Below are 23180 nucleotides of genomic sequence, written 5' to 3' on the forward strand. Positions count from 1 at the left end.
CAGTACAATATAAGACCAAATGAAACTGCCAGAGGCAATTTCAAAATCATCACCTCAGCTGCCAGAAGGCAAAACAAGCGGGAGGTTTTTCAGGCCCGAGCACATAATGACCTTTTTGCCTTCTCTTCCCAAATTATAGCGGAGGAAAGGTTCAAGACTGCAGTTTGATCAATTGTCTTTAGTAAAGGCCACGTTCATAACCTTCAGAGCCTTTCTCTCTTTTCCCAAACACCTAAAGAACTGAGGCAGTTGTGGTTTACTGGAGCTAAGTGATTGCGCTAAGATGTGAAAAGAAAGAAATGAGACGGGACGACGGGACCTGAATTACTCAGGGCACGGACAGAGAGGTGGACCAATGAGGGACGAGAGGCCCCCTAATGGTACCAGACCCTCATTACATACTGGGACATCATCCATCCACACCTCTCTCCTCCTCCCTCCTCTTTTCAGGTCTCAGTGAAAAAAACATCTACATTTCCAGATCCACTTCAAACAACTTTCCGCCCATCTCGGCTCTAGAAAGTATTTTCCTTGTTTTTTTCACATATGTTCCTCTTTCTGTTCTTATTCGTAAGACGGCGTTACAGATGAAAGTTCCAATCAACAAGTTGCACCAGCGGGATTTTTAAAAAATGTATTTGTAGGTCTTTGAATTATGATGATCTGTTTTCTTTTTGCTTGTGTAAATGCATATACTTAGTTCAGTGGCCTGATATGTTCCCAGTGTAAGAGCTCATAACTCTGCGTCATTAGTCAGCCTTCAGTCACTTTTCAAAATATATCTTTGCGTCTCCCTGAACGCCGCCGCCCCCCCCCCCCCCTCCTCAAGCTCCATCACATAAATGGACACACATTATTGATCTTGATGTCGTTTCCATAGAGACACTCGTCAGTCTTTCCATATCAGACACGCTTGCTCAGGAGACACCAGTCTCGGTCCATGGGTCAACCCACTCATCCTCCATTTGCATTTACAGGACGTTCAAGTCGAGCAAAACTACGTGCCTCGCTGTTTTGGACACCAGGCCCAAGTGTTTTGTGTGCGATGTTGGTCTGGGAACACTCGATGATCTTTGGACGCTGCCGCAGCCTCCCCTGCACGTCGGAGCGAAGGCGTCTTTCTCCCTTGTTGGGCGCAAATGTTTGCAGTTGTGTTTTTACGAGTGTTCCCACGATAAAGGGTGTTGAATCAGGAGCTACTTCAGTCTTAGAAGAAGCCTCTTGGATGAGAGCTGCAACTTTGTTTTTCTTGTACAGATGGGATTTGTGCCGTGTTTGGCTTTGCAGACAAGCCGTGGACGTTTGCCAATAGTTGTTATTGCGTATTGTTCGAGGGCGCTCACACACCTCCGCGCTGTCAAATACTTGAACTGATGAAATGTGGTATAGAACCATTTTTATTGGCCGGGGGTTTGCGATACCTTTCTGCTGTCTGAAGACGCTGCAACGCTCCCTCTGCGGACTGAACCTGATAATCTGATACTGCCCCTCATCACCGGTGCGACTCTCAGCTCGTTGCTCCGGGCGTTCCGCTCCTCTGACACTGGGAACGCACGCCCGATGTTTCTGCCAGGCCTCATCAGTGCTGCGGAGGATGTCGTAAACCTGCTGGAAAAGGCTCAGCCTTCCCGCAGATCCGGAGCAAGTGATCTTGCAGTGGATCTCGCGGTCGATGGCCTTCTCTCCACGCGGCCCGTTTCCACGTCCAGAACCGTCCTGCCGGTACAGATTTTCTCCAGTCCTGCTCGTACTTCTTCCTCAATCATGGGATGTATCGAGGTCTGGGGATGACATCCCTCACACCAGTCATAAAACTGCGATGTGACCTCACTGCTGCCTGTGACGTAAAGCCCCAGTGTGTAATTTTTTTAAATTTTCTGGCTGCATCTGGTGGCCAAGTTTCAAACTGAAACCGACTGAGCCACCGACAGGGGACACTTTACGGTGGCGCACCGCTGATCCCATTTCCGGATTCCGACAGCGTCTGAAAAATTGGACCGTTTAGTTCAACAACCGTATTAAACACGAAGTAGAAACATGGAGACTCACACGGAGGTCGGGTCCAACTCATGTAACTATATTTAACTCATTATACATATATGAACACATAGTTATGGACAATATATTCAATTTCTGTGAATAAGTTCTTCTAAATATTACACACTGTAGCTTTAAGTTCCTTCCAGGTCCTGACTGATGAATAAACTTCAAGTTATGAAGAAAAACAAGTTTTCAGAAACTCCTGTTCTTAAAACAAACAGACAGTGGGTGTGATTTTTTTTGCTGTTGCAGCAGATATAATATCTATAGAACACCGAAGCCTCCGAGGGATTCTTTCCTTCCTCACAAACACTTAAATTGACTGCATTCAATAAAAAACCTCCATGTTTTAATACCCTGACATTACATTACTGCCTCTGCCAGTAGCATCATCGCCACCGCTGGAGTCAAAGTCTCATAAAACCTCGGTTCTAATTGTCGCCGTGCTGCGTTGTTTTTGATCACTGGAGCTTCTACGTGTTTAATGTGAAGCATTACAGAATATGAGCTTTCACGGGGCCAGGAACCAACGCGCTCATGTCTCCGGGGGCCACGGTGTAGACTTATGAAATTATTACTAGAACTAGAAAAGATTTCAAAACACTCGAATGTGAACTTGAAACTAGCGAGGTTTCAGCGTAAAAGAAGAAGAAGAAGAAGAAGATATGGCCTTTGTCTATTTCTGAATCTGTTGACAGGCTCTTACAGTTTCATGTACAGCCGCAATTACAGCCGCCGTGCTCGAGGGACGAGTAAATTACAATGTAATTGGACACATGATGCGGCGTCGCTCTCTCGCCTCCGTGTCCGCGACACAGGTGGTTGATAAATAACCCGCGGAGCTGAAGTTGTTATTTGACAAATGATTGAAGACGTTGAAATTCACGATTCATTTTCACAAGCGAAGATTGTTTCGTCGTGTGTCAATTTATTGTGTTTGTGTGTGGCATGTTTCTAGGTGAATACTTACGTGTGTGTGTGTGTGTGTGTGTGTGTGTGTGTTCTGAGATGCAACGTATTTGCCCAGTCATCCGTCTGTCCCGCGGCCCCCCTGTGCAATGGTAATTGCATTCGCGCAGTGTTGATTTATTATTAGACACCTTTTCCCAAAGTCCCCAGGCTCATTTTCCTTTATTAGAGCGCGTCCAGGAAAGACAATACAGAGCCTCGCGCCGCCGCCGCCACGCGCACAGTCGCCTGCGGGCCGAAAAAAAAACCCCTTCATTCCAAAGTGAGCGAGCGATAAGTGGGTAAGGTGAGACGACGGAGGGGGTTTGGGGAGGAATGGAGCAGGGCCGCCTGTTTCTGCCCCGGTCCTGTTCACACAGGAAAAATGGGCTGCGAGTTCTTAAAACACCAACATGGAAACAAATCGTCCGTCTGACTTGATGCGGGGGGTTGATCTGAAGACGCCAGAAATAAGATATGGACATATCACAATGCACAGCTACAAAAGCATATGGACAACTTGAAAGCAACAGTAATGACAGTTTACTCTTGCCCCAGCAAATAGTAGTTCAACAATATTAATACATGTGCTGATATTGTCCGGAGGGGCTGTTTGTGAGAAAGCAAATGTCCGGACGCAATTTTCCAGACAGAAAACTGCCATAGCAACATCTCGACCATTTAAAGGTGGCGGTCCTCCGAAGTAAGCGATTCTTTCTTCTAGACCAGCAAAGAGTTGGTGGCACTCTGGACTGAGAGCCAGTTCTTTGGCCGTCGAAAAACACAAAGAACTCGAACCGCCTCGGTGGAGAAGGGGCACGAGCGCAGAATCCCTGATGTGGACCAGGACTGTCCCCATCTCACACCTGTACCTCAGACCGGCCAACTCCTTAGAGTTCTTCACATCGCTCCTTCACGCGCTGGAAATAAACCTGCAAATCCTCACATTTGAAAAAATGTTCTCTTCATAAATGAAACTGTTAACAAGTTGCAGACGTTGTTCAATCGATAGATTGTTTGCGTCAGTTAATCAACTAATGGTTGGGTTTGCGTGTTGTTCAGGTGCAGTTCAGAGGCTAAAAGACATGAAACCAGAAGGAGGATGGATAGAAAACATTCTAAGGACATAGAGTGAGAATTATGAGAAAGGAAGTCGCCGGGAAAAGGAAAGAGGATACAAGGTGGGGATGAAAGGACTCGGATGGAGAGGAGAAGGATGGAGGGAAGGATGGAGGGAAGGATGGAGGGAAGGATGGAGGGAAGGATGGAGGGAAGGAGGTGTTATGGGAGAATGGACTGAATATAATCAGTGTAGCTGTGTGTTTTCTCTCTTTTCACCTCTAGGTTATCACTCTCTCCTTCCATTAACAACCTTCTTATCATGTTCCCTCCCTGCCGTGTCTCCACCTCCATCTCGTTCCTAACGTGTCTCTTCCTCGGTCTTTTTTCTTCACCCTTTCCTCTGGCTCTCCTGCCTCCTTTTCACATATCACTTTCCCCCGTCTCACCCTCTCCTCCCCGCCACCCCGTCTCACCTTGCATGTTAATGCTTGTTGCCTCTCTTCCTCCTCCTCCTCCTCTTTTCACCTGACCGGCCTCTCCACCTCCCTCCCTCCCTCCCTCCCTCTCTCTTCTGAGAAACATTTGGTGAAAATGTTATGTGCCTTTAAACACTGTTAAATCACAGTCATTTTGTACCATTACAATAATTACTATAAACAAACAAGACCATTACAGGAAGATTTGCATCTCCTACCGGGCTCCACGGAGCTCTGTGAATTACATGGTACCGGCTGAGGGGCCGCCGTAAAATGTGCAGGGCTGTTTCACGGGAATGGGATGTTTTTCTTCTTCTTTCTTTTAGCCTAAATTGAAGCGAAAGCATTAATGCGGCCGATAATGGCAGATAGTGAGAAGCGGAGTGAGAGCGCGATGGGGAGAAAAACCCTTAAACATGTTTATCCTTTCAAAATATTTATCTGGAAAGTGAGTGATTGCAGCCGCCAGAGACGGCGAGGTCGGAAAAACACGAGCGACTGCGGCTAAAAGGGTTTTTGTCGTGTGCGAGCGCGTCGTGCATCGCTGAATAAGTGGCCTTTTAATTGATTATTCATTTGGACATGTTCGTCAAAATAATTCTATTTTTGACAGATTTGCAGTGCGCTGTGTGAAATGGTGTGTTGACGGACACAGTTCTTCCACTGGCCCCGCCCCCAACTTCCGACGGACTGGAGCTGCTTTCAGATATGCTCTACACGGAGGGCCAAACATTTCCCCGAAATTTTATGCATGTGAAAACACAAATGTTGCTCTGGACATTTTCCGGAACATTTCCTGGATTTTCTTGAAGCCTCTAGTTTATCATTTTGACCTTCGCCATTTAGTTTTTTGTGCAACCGGACGTAGAATTGGGGGTGTGGCCTGACTGAGAGCTCGTCCACTGTTCCCCCACGCACACCTGCAACCATCCACCGATTGGACAGACCAGCTGTCAATCACACCCCAACGTATGCATTGCTTTATCGTCTATTTTACTCTAAATGGACAATTATTTACAAAATGAACTTCATGCAGAAACTGCAGATTGAACCATAAACTCCTCAGTAAAATGTTTACTGGCGTTATAAATCAAGTGAGAAGTAGAGTCAAGTTTCTCATAGACTTCTATAGAAGCAACCAGTGGAGTCGCCCTCTGCTGGTGACTCCAGAGAATACAGGCTTCAGGCACTTCCGCATTGGCTTCATTATATGGGGTGAGCCCACGTGACAATACGGTTGAATTCACAGTGAGCTAGTGGGCGTGTTGATGACTGTAAACAGAAACTCTACGCTGCCTCCTGCTGCTCCGGCCAGACGCCACAGAAATGTCCTCGGACAAATGTCTGGATTTTATTGGAGTAAATCGATATTGAATACTTCCAACGACAATTAACTTCTAAACGCCCCTCTTCGGCAGCAGGACCCGGTTTACACTCGAGTTACGTCATGCGTCTCGGGCAGACTGGACGACCATTGATTCTCCAAAAAGCTCAAACGCGCCCGTGAGCGTTCGCAGCGCCTGCGGAGGGAATCTGAGACGTGTAGACGTAGATCTCAACACATCTCTGTCTCTGTATCAGTCGGCGGCTTTGGTGAAACACCTCCAGCAATTTCCACACATGCAACATGCTGATCCCTGATCAGTTCAGCCTCCCATCCCTGGGTGTGTGTGTGTGTGTGTGTGAGAGAGAGAGAGCATTGATCTGTATGGGCGAGGGAGTGCGAGGGGAAGTGAAGCCCAGGAAGACAATTCAAAATTTTTGTCTCACTTGTCGTTCAAAAATATGACGAAACGCAAAGAAAAACCGAGAGGTAGCGTATTGAAATGCAGGCATTGCAAGCTGGGATTCTCAGATACACATCATCATGTTTCTTTGTATTTCACGTGGAAGCTCTTCAGGTCAGATCTTTGAACGACGATAACGTTGGGTCGAACGAAGAATCCATAACCTTACTCAAACATTGGGATGAATGAATAAATGGACATATTTGGTCAAACCTATGTTAGTATTTTTTTCATCCACTTGGCAGCTTTGGAAATTATATTTTGAACTTATTAGCTATGGAGCAATATTAGCATTTGTTAGATGTCATGTTTGTAGCCACCTGATGAATGTAAGTCCAATATTAACTCTCCTTCCAGCTCTGTTTTGGTCTCCACCAACTCAAAATCAATACGCTGTTAAATGCTCCACGACAGGGCGGCACGGTGGTTCAGTGGTAAGACCTGTCGCCTCACAGTAAGAAGGTTCTTGGTTTGAATCCCTGTTCGGACCAACCTACTCTGGCTTCCTCCCATAGTCCAAACACATGCAGATTGGAGTTGGGTTAAATGGAGACTAAATTGTACGCAGGTTTATTTTTATAGCACGTTTCAACAACAAGGCAAACGTTCAAAGTGCTTTACACAAAACACTAAAAGAAGTTGGGAAGAAACAAATATTAAATTACATTTAAATACAGTCATCAAAAATGGAAAATAAAAACAAACTAAAGTAGAATGTGACAGGTTAAAAAAGACAGTCACAGTGCAGAGTGAGTGTTTGTTTCAGGCTGGCAACCTGTCACACAAACTTCAGCCCTTATTTTGAATTTTTCATTTGTAATAATACTTGTTTGAAAAGATAATCCAGCGTCGCTGCTCGTGGAACCATACATTTTTTGGTCTACTGTTGTTGTCTCTGACTGCCTCCGTACCTGTCGGGGAATTCACCCGCTGCTCATTAGTCTTCGTACCTATGAGTGTGTGTGTGTGTGTGTGTGTGTGCCAGTGTGTGTGTTCCTGCGTGTGTGTGCGTGTCTCTGGATGTCAATATTCATAAACATATCCATCTTTCTGTGTGTGTGCATGTGTGTGCGCACGGATGGTGTGAGGTCTAAGAGGCACACACACACACACACACACACACACACACACACACACACACAGACGCACACTTGTTTTCTCCACACTGCCCAAGGGAAGAGAGGAGGCTTTCAAGGCAACTCTGGAACCTTCAGTCATGCAGAAAAAAAAGGATTTTCTATTTCCCATATCCCAAACTGAGGCTGTTATTTGTGTGTGTTAGTGTGTGTGTGTGTGTGTGTGTGTGTGTGTGTGTGTGTGTGTGTGTGTGTGTGTGTGTGTGTGTGTGTGTGTGTGTGTGTGTGTGTGTGTGTGTGTGTGTGTGTGTGTGTGTGTGTGTGTGTGTGTGTGTGTGTGTGTGTGTGTGTGTGTGTGCGTGCGTGTGTTTAATAGAGAAAGGAGACAAAAAAGGAGGGGAAGTGGAGAAAATGCAATAAAGCCTCTTATTAAACCAGAGAGGGCACATTTTGGACTTTTCAATTCAGTCCCAATCAACTGCTGCAGCAAACTCAATCCATCATTTGTCCTCCTGCCTTTTTTCCGGCCAAAGTATAAATACAGCCGATTCATTACGGCGGATGATAATGTGTTGTTCGGCCCATAAAGTGGCCCGTAAAAGCCACAGAGGGGCGGCGGCGGACGGCGGTGAGCGGGCTGCGGAGTGATGCTGCCCCGCCACAATGACGGACGGCCATTATAAAACAAGCAGCGAGCCACTTGGTGCCGACAGGAGACGAGTCCAGCTTCTTAAGTCCTGTTGGAAAGTGAAATACGCTTCGCCGCCGTCCTCGGATGACAGTACTCGCCCTCACTCGTGTCCGTTTGTCAGGGGGTTTTTTTGGGGGGGGGGGTCTGTTCTCTGCCAATGTTTCTTTTCTTTTTTTCTAAGTCCCTTCATAGCCGTCAATGTGGTGACCAATTGCTTCTTGTGTTTCTCTCCTTCTCTCGGCAGGGAGATGAAGTGCTGACGGTCATTAAGACTAAGGCTCAGTGGCCGGCGTGGCAGCCGCTCAACATGTGAGTATCACTCAGCGTCACTTTCCTTCAAGGCAAAGGGGCTCTGCTCTGCTCTTCTACCGAAATAGACGTTTGTTTTGAAAAAGCAGAAATGTATTTTCCCAGCTTGACAGGCCCGACTGCATTAGTGTCCCCTGAGGTACACGAGTCAATTCTGCTATTGATCGCTGGTGCTGGTAATTTGATTGGGTCAGTATTTATGTGGAACATTTGACATAGATTGCATTTATTAGCCTACTGAATTTCTGATGTATTACTTATTTGCGGGGGGAATTACCCCGGGGGATCTGATGAATATGGATCATAAGGAGTGTTGGACACAGAGCGCAAATTTGAAGGAGGGGTTGTGATTCTAATTATTATAAAGCTCCTTGCACCTGCCTCAGTAAATCAGACTGCAAGTCTTTATTCTGTGCTATACACTCGTCTTTAATCATTATATTGTTGTTTTCATCAGCTCTCTGCACATTTAACTGTTTTCCAAAGAGAACACCGTCCACACTTGAGATGTTGGTGGAATTGCTGGTCATTTGTTGGGTCATTGTAATGGAAAAAATTGATGCAGTTGAAAGGGTCAGGAAGACGGAGACCGTGGATCGTGTTGAGCAGAAGTATTTAATACAAGAGATCAATGTATATATGAGATCTCTGGTGCGTTACACGGATCAACAGGTGGTCAGTGCATCAGGGTGTCCCCAAAAACCTGCCTATCTCCGGTGTTCGTCGGTGTATTTAACTCATTTAAACCAGAGTAACGTCAGAAATGGCTCCGTAGTATCTCAATAGAAACGCTTTGTCTCTAAATTCAGGACAAAGGGCGACCAACCTTGCGACTTGACCAAACAGTCTAAGAGTCAGGACAGATTTGTTTTCCCCCAACAGCCATGTTCTCTCCAAGTCTGTTATCTGGGAGTGGGGTTTTCATCCAGCAGTCACATACAGCATGTGACTGCTGGATGAAAACCCCACTCCCACTTTTTTTGAGGAAATAGGTTTTAGAAACTCGACAGTGTTTTAAATTGTTTGTTTGTGAAGTGTTTTTGCTCTGGTGGCCCAGCTGAGCGCTGAGAGTGGTTTTCCTCTGTTCATGAAGAAGTTCATACTTTGGAGGCCCACAAAACAATATATCATCTTTTTTTTTCTGTTGAGAAGCTGCCTGAGCTTCCTGAGAGAAAAACTTAGTCTAGATATTTATTTTTTCTAAAGTAAAACCTGAATCAGTTTGGCTCAAAGTAAACAAAGATGAACAAAACTCTTATTAAGTGATCTGGATATTATAATATATGAAGAAAAAAATGGACATACAAGTAAATATCAAGAAACAATTAAAGATGCATGTTTAATTCCTTTGTTACTGAAATCTTTGATAATGCATCAACACGTCTTCATCTTTGTTATGCGCCGCATCAAATTCCTAATTAGCAGGAAAGGGTGAAAAAAGGGGTTCAATTTGTGACCCAATGACCAATGACTGTCAATTTAATTATAATTATAATACTATTGTATGAATTCTAATTTACTTGTTAGGAGAAAAAATAAAAATGATGATGTCGTCCTTTAAACACCTCTTGAAAAAGCCAGACTGACTTGCCTGGATGTGGTCGCGCTCTCTGGCATCCGGTGCTCACTTTGGATTTAGTTCAAGAGCAATTACAAATTTATGCCAATTCCCGCCCTAAGCACAGCATGGGCATGAACACACACACACACACACACACACAGACACTAATGCACTGTATCTTTCACCAAACATCTGTTTAATTGCCCCCCCTAGCGTTGTCTGTCATTTGCAATATATAGTGCCACTATTATTTTTTTACTAATGAGAACATTCACACATACATGTGCACACACACACACACACACACGCACACACACACACACAGAGTATGAAATATGAGCTAATTTTGTTCAATTTTGCATTGCAGAGTTGTCATGTTTTCCTAAAAGAGCTGTTTCTGTATGTATGTCTTGGTTCGGCCATCGTGATTAAGATGCCCCAGACAATTTTCTACCCGAGAAACTTTTTTTTGCTTATAATTACACTGAGTGGGATTTAGACATGCAAAGAGAGAATACCTCATTATGAGCTATTTCCTGCCTCTAATTGGATATTCCAGAGCTTCGTTTATCCAGCAATTAGCAGGGTGGGACTCAGGTCAGAGGTCATGACATCAGGACTGGCCATTTTTCAAATAATTATCCCCCCCAAAAAAATACCCTGCTATTGCAGAATGTTTGTACAAAGGACTTTTTTTTCTCCTGAGATGATTATGTTAAAAACATACTTGCTGCCTCATTAAATACAATGTCTTCTTTTATTATTAATTATATTCCCCCCTACCCCATTACCAGGCGAGCAGCTCCATCAGCAGAGTTCTCTGTGGACCGGACCCGGCACCTCATGTCCTTCCTCACCATGCTCGGGCCCAGTCCGGACTGGAACGTGGGGCTTTCGGGAGAGGATCTCTGCACCAAGGATTGTGGCTGGGTGCAGAGGCTGGAGACGGACCTCATTCCCTGGGACGCAGGCACTGACGGTGGTGTCACGTATGAGGTAGTCTATCCTACTTTACCTCATTAGTTCACACGTTTTCTGGAGGCGGAAGAAACCGGGGAGGTGCAACATCTGAAGCCGTTGTCATCATGGAGGACCAGGGCTCCCCATTGAACCACACGCCTGTAAAGAATAGCCATACTCTAAACGTTAGCCAATTGCCTCTATAGGTAATTCAAATATCACACAGCTGACCATTGATGGTCAGCGATGATCAAATTGTCATGTCCTCAAAACAAATTAACAGATCTGCTTCAGCTAATGCTAAAGTCATGTGTTCATAAAGAAAGATACTGTTCCCTAATAACATTCAGATGTTCTATCTAAGGTTATGTATTTGGTGTGTAGATATTGTTTCCTCAAAATTATCTGCGTCAGCTAAAATTACATGTTGTTTCCTAATTAACAAATTAATATTAGTTAAAGCAGATATATGCTATCTAACATTGCATGTTTGCAGGGAGGAATATTGTTACGACAAATAAGCATATCTGCGTTTGCTAATGTTTTTAGATTGGAATAATGTTTTTTCACAAGGACAAGTTAGCATATACCTTTAGCTAATGTTAGCCAAAGTTATGTGTTTGTAGAGAAAATATTGTTTCCTAATAACAAATTAACATTGCTAAAACAGATATGCTATCTGAAGTTATGTGTTTGTAGAGAGAGATATTGTTTAGCAAATTAGCATATCTGCGTTAGCTAATGTGTGAAGAGAAGAATAATTTTGTTTCATAATAACCAATTAACATATAGCTTTAGCTAATGTTATCTAAATGTATGCATTTGTTGAATAATGTTATATTTAACTTTCCAGATACAAACATTTAAGCACACCTAGTTCTTTTGAGTTGGTCACACTTCCCGCTGCTAAGAAGTAAAGACCCACAAAATGGCCACTGAAGGTGTGTTACATCAGTGGCACTTGTGTTACCTGACCTTATTTAAAAGGAGCAGTGGTATAGTTTTATTGTTAGAGATAAATCCGTTGCTATTATTGACAGCTGACAGTCAAAGTATATTGCACATTATCAAAAGGCGTATAACTCAATATCCGTTGGCAGCCTTTATATTAAACTGCCATCACAGCACACTTCCACCTCCGTTATTGTGTTTGTAGTTTCCTACATCCTTAGTATAAAAGGAGCTCATCCATATTCACCCGCTGTTTGGAGACTACAGCGATTTATTTATAGTTTGCAAGCCCCTGAATAAGCATAAAGAGCTTATCCGGCTGAAGGGAGGTGGTAAACACCTTTCAAAAACTTCACAGACACAAAACCAGAGCTCTTTCTATTCAACTTCTTTTGCGTCTTAGATGTGGAAGTGACTTATCTGGGTCTTTTTTTTTTTTGGCCTCGTGTCAAATAGCCTTAATTTGTCCCTTAGCTCTCTGACCCACACTGGCAGTCATTGGACAATAATTAATACAGTCAGCATCGTACTGAGCAGGTTAAAATGTGACAATTAGACGGTTTTCTTATCCCTCAACATAGAAGTACATGTTGTTTCTCATGTATAGTGCTATACACTGTTGTGCTATTGTGGATGTATGTGAATCATGTGTATAAAATGGGGAATATAGCAATATAACTTAGCGATGCCTTTACGTTAATCTACTGTTTTCAAGCTTATGACGTAAAGCGTCCCCTTTGAAAATGACATATTTCGTTTTCTAAGTTTAACGCCACATGATATATTCATTATACACTGCCGATATTAAAATATCTGCCACCTACAGACAGAGAGGCGGCATTACACATCTTCCAGACAGAGTTTCTTTTGGTCTGCAGAAAAATGCTGTAACTTCCAATTATCTCGAACAAGTGAAAGATGTCCTCTGTTTGCCTCTCGCACAGGATCTTTTCATCCAAGTAGAGAGGAAAAACTTTCAGTCAACCCGCGAACTACAAAGAGAATTGTCTACCTTTCTTTTTTTTAACAGCACTGTAGATGAGGATCTGACTTCATATCCATTCTCCCTTTGTAGATTGTCTTCCTTTTGTCTTATTCAGTGCTGGCGCATATATCAAATCAAAAGTTGGTTTAAAAAAAAGTTGGTTTACAACATTAATTTAAGATGGAAGAAGAAAGAGAATGATTCATTTGTCATGTTTTATCGCTTTACCCTAGGTTCTTCTCTTTTTTTTAACTTTAGCAGTAAGTGCAAACTCTGCCATCACACACACACGCCTGGAAACAATGCAATGAATCTGTTATTAAAGGGATGTTTAAATGGATATACATAATGCATACTGAGATCAAACAGAAAAGAGGCCCCGGACCAGATGGCTGATGGGAGCCTCTCTCAGGCCCCTGACAGCTACCCACCTCTCTTTTTGGCCAGAAAGGAGTAAAAAAAAAAACAAGGCAGCTATTGTTCGCATATTACATTTGATTAATTCTGCTTGGTCTCCCGCTGCTCTGCTGTTCCTTCCCTCAAGAGAAATCATGTTGTCCTCATTTAAGAAGCCTTTTTCCGCAGACAAATGCGTACACTGTATGCTTCTATTGGATTTGCATTCCCTGTCACACAAATAACTCCCAAGCCCTAAATTTTTGGCTGTTTAACTTTGATTATTCTAACCGTCCCTAAGCGGAAGACTCGCACTCTCTTTTCCCCTCAGGCACATTTGGTTTGCCAGTATACAAGAACAGATGTTTTCCTCGAGGACGCCGACCAATTTACCCACAGAGTGCATGATTTGCACATTGCTAATGCGGGAGTGTGGGAATACTTCCCCTTCAAATCTTGACCTGATCTTCACCCGTGGCGTCTTATTCGCTCACGTACATTTACACCCCCCCTCCGATTGTTAAAGAGCTGTCAGAGCTTATTCACCTTTAGATTCACATTGAGAACTTGAATACACCCACCTGGGGAGATGACTGTGAAAACTGAAAGGCCCCTTGTAGTGCTAAAGGAAAAATAATAATTATGATTTGATGTTCAGTGCAGCAGAGGTGCCTTCTGCTGCGGGTTAAATTCATGTCCACGTCCACTCCATGTGCAATCTTTTCAGAAATATTATTTATTTCAAGAAAGGGTACAGAGGGCTTTAAGTTTTCCATTGGCATCAGCTCTTTTATATATAAGATACTAAAAGCTGTATTAATTGAATTCGGCTACCTGGAGGTAAAGCGACTACACAACACTGATATTGTCGCCTTGCTATCTAAAACTGAAGGACAAACATGTTCGCAAACACTGGCGTTTCTACAAAGTAAGCAGATAGGAGCAACCTTAACCTTAACTTGTTGATTATAAGTCCAATATATACACTCTATTTTGGTCTCCACTACCTCCATTATTCACCATCATAGTAGCTGACTTAATATGTTCCGTGTGGTGCTGGGCAGGTAGCAGAAAGTCGCCTTACAAAGCTTTTTTTGCCAGAAACATCTATCTGCTGCAGCTGAGACAAAGCCAAACTAGTTCAATCGGGGGCCATGAATTCAAAACAATGAGCTGTAAGATGCTAAAAAAGGCTTTGGAGAGTTTTTCACCTTCGTCATGTCCGTTACCGTTGTCGTATTTGCTTACATTTACTTCCCCATCTCACCCTCTTTCAGTCGCCGAACAGGCCCACCATCCCTCAGGAGAAGATCCGACCGCTGACCAGTTTGGACCACCCCCAGAGCCCCTTCTACGACCCCAAGGGAGGGGCAATTACCCCTGTGGCTAAGTTGGTGGTGGAACGCATTGCTAGGAAGGTAAAATGGCGTATGTAAGAGTGTATATGTGTGCGTGTATATGTGAATAAGATTTAGGAATAACTTCTTAAAACTCAAAATTATTGCAATTTCATTGTCAATAGCAATATTGGTAAGAAAGAAAATGTAGTTATATTTAGATATTTTCCTCAAATTTGCAGCTCTAAAGTGAAGTTTATTAACACATTTTATAAAAAAAAATTAAATACATGGTCAATGATAATGTATAAAAGGTAAATAATGGTTCAAATCGCTAATGGTGGTCTGCTGACTGTCATGCTAGCAAACTAGCTTGCTAGGCCTAGGGCTAGCTTGGCTGCCGTCATTGGTCATGTCACCTTCAGATTTATCACGTGACCAAAGTTTCATACTTACTAATATGTGATGACAAATGATTAAACTTCATCCAACCTCCATCTCACTGTGACATCTGAGAGAGTTGAAAGTTACAGAAAAAGCTGATTGCTGTCGACCTTGAGATATAGTTTGGGTTGTTCTGCTATTTTCAATCTATTTAGAAGATTGCTTCATCTTGAAAGAAGCCCTTGGATAGACATTTCTTTTATGTGTGTGTTATGATGATGTGTATGACCCCCGTTTTTTCTTGTGTCCACAGGGGGAACAATGTAATGTGGTCCCAGACACCATAGATGACATTGTGGCTGATATTGGACAGGAGGAGAAGGAGGAAGGTAAAGTACATGAATTACCACATCATCCTTTCATAATAACAGTGCTGCAGGGGAAAGAATCCGAAACAGATGAACCAAAAAGGGCTTGGCGCTGTGTTCATCTAATTATCCAGTCCCTGTCATTACCTGATATTAAATTCCTTAATTTTCTTTGAACTTGACGGATTCTTCAGTTCCACCCTGTTTGCTAAACATCCATGTTTTTATGGAGTTGTGTAGCTCGCAGACAGTGTGGGGGATTCGGTGTCCTGTGATGATCAAGGACACCCACTTAGCTAATTGAAGACACAGCTGGTTAAAGTTGAGTCTCAGATGGGAGGTCAGACATGTCAGCATACACATCTGGCCGGGGCCCTGTCGTCGCCCCTGCTGTGAGATGGCGGGCGTCCCACCGCTGCAGAGTAACACAACCGCGTCTGGAGCAAGTTCTGCCCTTATCAAACGTACTTAATATTCTGTGGTCCTGTCACGCTGGACAGTGACGTTTCTGCAGAGCTTGGGACATTTTAACATCACAAATCGTACCATTCGCCGTATTTTCTGAAATAAAAGTCACTTTTTTTGTAGTTGTCGAAGCAAGTTTTTGGAACACACTGCATTTCACACTTCATGTTTTGCCACTCCTGGAATTTTCCAGTATCTACCTACCTATCTTACCTACCTACCCATCTACCTACCTTACCTATCTATCTACCTACCTATCTTACCTACCTACCTACCTACCTTACCTATCTATCTACCTACCTACCTACCTAACCTATCTATCTACCTACCTATCTTACCTACCTTACCTACCTACCTAACCTACCTACCTACCTTACCTATCTATCTTACCTACCTTACTTACCTACCTACCCATCTACCTACCTTACCTATCTATCTACCTACCTTACCTATCTATCTACCTACCTACCTACCTAACCTATCTATCTACCTACCTATCTTACCTACCTTACCTGCCTGCCTACCTACCTATCTATCTACCTACCTATCTACCTACCTTACCTTACCATCTCCATACCTGCCATCTTCCCTGGAGGCCTGACTAAAATACTCTAGTTGCTCGACATTGCAGTCAACCGGGGTTTTTAAGGCCAATTTTTACACCTGTGTGAGACATGGATAGTGGATTGGATAACACAGCAACCCGGAGGATGCGTCATGCAACTTGCCAGGATGCCCCCCCCCCCCCCCCCCCCAGAATGAGTCAGAGCTTTTATCTTAATGTGGCTTGTTATGCCTAACGGTACCTAGCCTATGTTCTTTAGGCTTATGTATTCTGTAACTGAATTGAAGACATAACAGATTTTTTGATAGGTTCAACCAATATTCTGCTGCAACATATTGTAGTTCTTTTCTGGTATAACTCAGCCCTGAAATCGATCGGCGCTGTGACCTTACTTAGAGCGGCTAAACCGGCGACCGATGCACAACAGTCTTTGTGTTGCACGTTGGGGCTTTATGCCTCTTTTTATAGGTAAGATAGGCTGCAGGATTTTTGCCCACACTGCAGAATTTCTTAACAAGGATCTCCTGCCGCCTAATAACTGTCTTCCTCAGTCAGTCATGAACCATTTGCTTCTTTCCCTCCTCCCTCTCTGTCTCTTACTCCACCTGTCCTCTCTTGTTCTCCCACTTCGCTGCGTGAGATGACGAGCATCTATGGGAGCCGGTCCCTGCGGTGTGCCCGGAGCCTCGCTGCTTCCACTTACGCACATCAGCCAGACTCTCTCCCTTTACCTTTCTTCTCCTCATTCTCATCCTCTGTCATTACCCTTTATCCCAGAGAATTGGACGCTCTCAGGTTTCTCCCCGAGGGCCCGATGATGTATTCTTTTCTCTCCTCTCTCCCCTCATTTTCTCCGCCTCTGAACTCCCGGGAGAGCATTATTAATTGCAGCCAGTGCTCCTGTTACTTCTTGTACTTCTGCTCCCACTGATAATTGGACAAGACATTCCACACTCTTCACTCTCTCTCTCTCTCCTCCGCTCCCGCCTCTGCCCCTCAGATGTCTCTCTGTGGCCTCTTGTGGTCCACTACCTGCGGTTATCACCTTTGGATACGATGTTAAATAATCAGCGTTAGTATAGTCCTCCCCGACCCACACACCCTTCAAACCTACCCCCTCCTCTGTCTGAGGAAAAGTGCTCAGCTGCTTTAGAGGAATCACATAGAAAAGTATGTTTTGTGAAAAAGCACATTCAACCACCATCACCCTCTTGTCTCTCTCTCTCCCAGACGACACACCGGAGACGTGCATCTACTCGGGCTGGTCTCCCTGGTCGGCATGCAGCAGCGCTACGTGTGAAAAAGGCCGCAGGATGAGGCAGAGGATGCTGAAGGCCCAGCTGGACCTCAGCGTGCCGTGTCCGCACACTCAAGATTTCCAGCCCTGCATGGGCCATGGATGCAGTATTGAGGGTAAACTCCTTCCACTTTCTCCAACAAACCACTCGAACAAACAAACACACGTAACTGTTGAACTGTTGAATGAAAAAGAAGGCAGACAGGAATGCCGATGGGAAAGACACACAAAGCGCTTGTGCTAACTGGGGCTAAAGCTAGCGTACAACTTTTTTGCTCACGTTCTACTGAGCCTTCTCCTTCTTCACCTGCTCACGATACAAATAGCGACTCGTATCAAAAAACTTGGGGTGTTCACATATACTCATTTCCGATTCAATGACAGGACGTCTGACGTCAGTGACGGAGGAAGGATCTCAACGCTGAATTGCCTATCACATGTCTAGTGGCGTCTTACCAATGACTTTTTATGGAATCTACTCGCCCGGACAATTTGCGTCGTGTCCGGTGTGAACGCGCCAATAAGTCTCCATGGCTCCAAAGGACATTACTTTGACTTGCAGTCATATCCTATACTTCAGCCACCCACCAGGGGGCGATCCCGAGGATTTGGCTTCACTTTTTGGGAGCTGTTATGTCGTTAATCTTTATACATACACTCATTGGGATGGCAACACCAATCTGTCCATCATTTTAAGTGATAAGAAACACAAATGTTAGCATGTTAATATGCTACATTAAGGAAGTAAAAATCGTCCACCTGTTAAACATGCTAACATTGCGTAAAGGAGCGTGTTTGTGAGAGGGTAGGTTCGAATGTTGAGATTAACGTATGCAGTAGTTTAAGAGATAACAGTAAAGATTATGTTTAAAGTTCAAAGATGCATTTATGAATTTGGTTACTGAAGATGCCAAGGTTTGAAAGTTTTCCTTCCCCCCCGGGTAATAAACTCCAGACAACACAGGTGCTACCGATCGCCGTGGAGAGAAGAGCTCTCACTCTGATCTGTCAGTGACGGGCGGATTCACCCAAAGTGTCTGAAGGATTCGGTGTCGCAGGTTTTTTCCTTCCTGCCGCTGTTAGACTTTAACAAACTGCGACTGCTCCCTGTAGATCACAGGCACCAGGATTCTGCCAAACTACTGCAGCAATAATTCACTCGGTGTCATTTAAAATTAAGTATTGACTGAACTTTCAATATCTGTCAATATCTTTCTATGTCTGTACACAATCTTGTTTACGTTGTATAGATCATTGCTACCTGTCTTTAAATATCCCGATGTTTTTATTGCTCGTTCACTTTTTTTTTTTGCTTCGTCCTTTGCTGCGCAGCAAATTCCCCACGTTGTGCGACTAATAAAGGTTTATCTTATCTTCCACGGCCGGCGCCGCCTCACTCTTGAAGGTGTGTGTGTAGATTAGAAGTGTTACATCCACAATACTGCCACCTTCACCACTTTGCAGATTGCCTCATTACTGCTATCAGGTTCCCTTTTGACATTTGGGGTAAATCCAAAATGTTGCCAAATAGGCGCTTTTTTCCGCTTTGACACCAAATCCTTCCCCCTTGTACGTCAACTCTTTTCCTGATAAGACTCTGCTGCTCTGTGATGTGACTCTGCCCTGCAGCTGCACGGGAGCTCAGCTCGTAATTGTTGCATCCAAAGTTTTCGATAACTTCAGTTTTACAAATTTGAATCTGAATTCTATGAATGTGGATGCGACATTTGATAAGTGAAAGTGAACAAATGCATAATTTTTTTATATAAAAAAAAAATTAATAAGACAGTAGCCTCGGTGGGCAAGTTATGCAATCAGCGTTTGCCTGAACACTGTATGATGGTGTGATGAGACCAAATTTTCGTCTTGCGTAACTAGCAGTGGTAAACCTTCGCCTCCAATCCAAGCGAGCGAGGGGGAGAATTCAAACATTCACCTCCTGTGGCAAAGAAAATCCGCAGCGTGGCCTCGCGTGTAGGTGAACTTTGGCGAACTTTGGCAAAATTTGCGTATGTGTGACCGTGTCCTTACTGGCTTCACACACACGAGTTAAACAATATTTTTGATTTACCTCTTTGAGTAACGCCCACTCCTTTTCTGATACAACGTCAGGACGTCGGTGGAATCTCAAAGCAGATTGGCTTTGGCGACATCGTGTCCTGCGAATCTTACGCTGAAGCGCGCGCGTGATGCTAAATTCGCGTCTTTGCATTGACTCGTTTGTAATCGTTCAAGAAAATTTGCTTCGCTTTTGGTCCGAACACTCTTTTCTTCTTTTGGTCCGAACGCAGCTTAACCCCAGTAACTACAGCTTTGTGTTCAAGTTTAAGTCTTTGAGTGGTTTTACCTTGAATTATTTTAGCCTTTATTTGACAGAAATAGTGAAGGAGAGACAGGAAACGGGATGAGAGAGGACGGGAACGACGACACTAAACGGAGTCAAACTGGGAATCTGATGCTCGTATTCGTTGATGCTGTATGCACCCTAACCAGTTGTTGGGTCCCCCCTCCTTAAGGTTTCATTCTTTATGTTCGAACGCTCTACGAGTTTTAGAATTTGGATCGTTCATCTACTATTAACGAAAGGGGCCATCAGTGAACCCTAGAAATAATGAGCAGATTAAAGTGGAGGTATTATCAAAGTTTAGCTTTTTATCTACCAGCTGACAACGACTCTGTGACTGTGGGTCGTTCCTTTTGTTTTAAACTGATGGGATCTTTTGTCGCTCTTTTGTCGCTGCAGCCTCATTTACGTTTCACAGCCCGGCGGTTTTTAGTTTATTCAGAAACGTAATTGTTGTTGTCAAGGATTATAGTGTGTGTGTGTGTGTGTGTGTGTGCAAAGAAGCAGGAAGACAGAAAGCAAACAAGTGGCTGAGACTCTAGAGCCGAATGTGAGCGCAGATGCTGTGATGCCCACACATATCGGAAACTGATACAGTTACATCATCAGATTATGTCACGAAATACTGTAAATCCCTTAATTTCATAGAGTAAACACCGGTGATTGGATGCCCTAATTGCTTCGGTGGGTACATAAAAGATTATGCGGATTAGCTGTTAACGCTGAGCGGACTCCTGCATCCAGGAACGCTTAAACCCGGGGATTCCACCGCGTTTATCTGTGACTTTAAAGGAAATCGACGCACCGTGTTTTCACTGTTGTGTTAAGGATAATGAGGAATAACAGGAGGATTGTTTGCTACTGACTGTTCCTGAATGCTCATTAGGATACAGGAGCAAGCGGATGTTCACGGTTCACAGTAATCCAAGCATCGACGGCGATCACAGAGGATTTTTTGCAAATTGGCGTCAACATTTTTTCCTGTTTCTCTCCGTGTTGTCGAAGGAGAAAGTCGTCTTTCGCTTTTCCGTCGAACTTGTCAATTTCATGCTATTTTACTGCGAGCAACAACCCACCCCATCCCACAACACACACACACACACAAGCGCAAAACCCCCAGGAGTTTGCTTTGGTCCAATTTACAGTGAAGTTGTCAGTTTGGAACAAATGCCGAGCGGCAGCCACAGTCGACGTCTGTCTTCTCCCCCCTCACTCTTCATTCCCTCGCTCCCGGGATGCCGAGCAGTCGGCAGACAAGTGAAGCTCATGAGGCTGTGCAAGGCTGAAGAATCCTCTCTCACACGCACACGGCTCACCGCTGCTCCTCTTATCGATTATCAGACAGCTACACAGATAGCTTTTTGTTCCTAAGCACCTCTCCTTTGTTTTCATTTAGCGCTCCGTCAGCGTGCACGGGCAGATTGATAATAGCGAGGTGATGCACGCCAGCGGGGCTGGACGAGGAGGCCGAGGGCCAGCGGTGATTAATATTCCTCGGAAACACTACTCTGCCTCTCCGGGGATCTCGACCGAGCGAGAGATACCTGCGTCTTTTTATTAATGATTCACTTAGTTCTGCTTTATTAGGGGCCGCAGCCGGTAAGCAATGCTAACTCATGGAAGGCGATGGGGGGGAATAGTGTCAAGAGAGTCAAGTGCTGCGAGTCAAAGAAAAATCTGTGCCAACAGCTATAGAAAAAACTAAAATCCTGTTTATATGTATACAGTATATGAAGCTCTCTTCTCCACACACTCTCACTTCTAATAAGAACCAAGGCTGTTCTCGCCAAAGAGGTTGAGGCAGTAACGGGGCGTCAGACTCGTACAGCGACTCTCTGGAAATGAAGAATGGGGCAGATCTTAGAAGAGATGCGCTGCCCTAATAGTGATGAAACACATCAGAGTGAGACCTTGTTAAGCCAAGAGGAGCCACGGTTCACTTTCTCAGCTGCTGCTACACGGCGGAAGGTCATGAATATTGACTTTGACTCCCTCAGGCCCCGTGCTGTGAATAGGAGGAGCGTCCCTCCGGCAACGTGACTTATTAAAAAGAGAGCCGGGGCGGTTCCCGAGGAACGAGAATGGCCGCTTCAACTTTGAGGTTGCGGAACAACAGGCCGGAATGTATGAACGTGTTAGACAGATAGAAAGTGTCTTGTTTAGGGTGATCGTCATACGTCCCGGTGTGACCGGAACTGATCCGTCTTCAACTCTGTGTCCTGAGTCCCATCAACTATCTGTAAAACTCTGTAATAAGTCCCGGTTTTTGAACAGTCCCGTGTCCCGCTTTCAACCAATTCAAATACCCAAACGTTGCTAGCGGCTGATGCTCGGGACTTTTGCACCCTTGGTAGAGCGCCTGTCTACCATGCGGAGGTCGGGGGTTCAAAGCCCCACCCCTTGACACATGTTAGAGTCACCCCCCCCCTCTGTTTTTTTCACAAATCACACCCTGTGTGTACGTATCAATCCTGGCGGAAGGCTGTTGGTTAGCGACCCTCGCGAGACAGGACCTAGGCCCCTACAGAGCTCAGGGAGGTTTACAGCTTCCTTCATCATTCTCCAACTAAAACAAACAAAACATGCTGAGCTCACGTCAGCGACCTGTCTCCCCCCCGGTGCACAGAACCCTCGACGTGCATGATGTCGGAGTGGATCAGCTGGTCGGCCTGCAGCGTGTCCTGCGGCATGGGCATGAGGTCGAGGGAGCGATACGTCAAGCAGTATCCCGAGGACGGCTCGCTGTGCCAGCTCCACACCGAGGAGACGGAGAAGTGTGTCGTCAACGACGAGTGCTGTGAGTCCTCGTTTTAACGCTGATGTGCGAGAATGAATTGCTTGTTTGTTTTTGTTGAGATATTAAATCTAAAAAGTTCCACCAATCAAAGATGAGTAAAGGGTAGGTATCTGCATTTTTTTTTGTTTTTCTCAGTTTCTCTGGACAATTATTAAATAACTTTACTTTGCATGTACAGTATCACCACATAGTCAATTCCCTATGTACATAAAGCCCTTATTAATATTTTAAAATGACATTGAAATATATGTTATTGGCTCTATTCTATTTAAGAGTTCGTGTGGTGAAAGAAAGTTGTTCGATATGATTAATTTGCACTTTCCTGTTGCCAGGTTCCATATGCACATTTCTGGCAACTGATTCTGAAATTGTGTTTATTCA

At 44.3% G+C, this 23180-nt stretch overlaps 1 protein-coding gene across 1 annotated transcript in view; it reads left to right on the forward strand.

The window, feature by feature from the left end:
* The window catches only part of LOC118315975 (spondin-1-like), a 77441-nt gene that overhangs the window by 50451 nt on the left and 3810 nt on the right, over positions 1-23180 (forward strand). The window contains exons 7-12 of the mRNA XM_035643707.2: positions 8325-8389; positions 10745-10946; positions 14520-14660; positions 15277-15352; positions 17592-17774; positions 22629-22799. Of these exons, the coding sequence (XP_035499600.2) occupies positions 8325-8389; positions 10745-10946; positions 14520-14660; positions 15277-15352; positions 17592-17774; positions 22629-22799 (838 nt within the window). The remainder of the gene's footprint in view (positions 1-8324; positions 8390-10744; positions 10947-14519; positions 14661-15276; positions 15353-17591; positions 17775-22628; positions 22800-23180) is intronic.

This window comes from Scophthalmus maximus, chromosome 7, assembly GCF_022379125.1.
Source record: "Scophthalmus maximus strain ysfricsl-2021 chromosome 7, ASM2237912v1, whole genome shotgun sequence".
NCBI lineage: Eukaryota > Metazoa > Chordata > Actinopteri > Pleuronectiformes > Scophthalmidae > Scophthalmus > Scophthalmus maximus.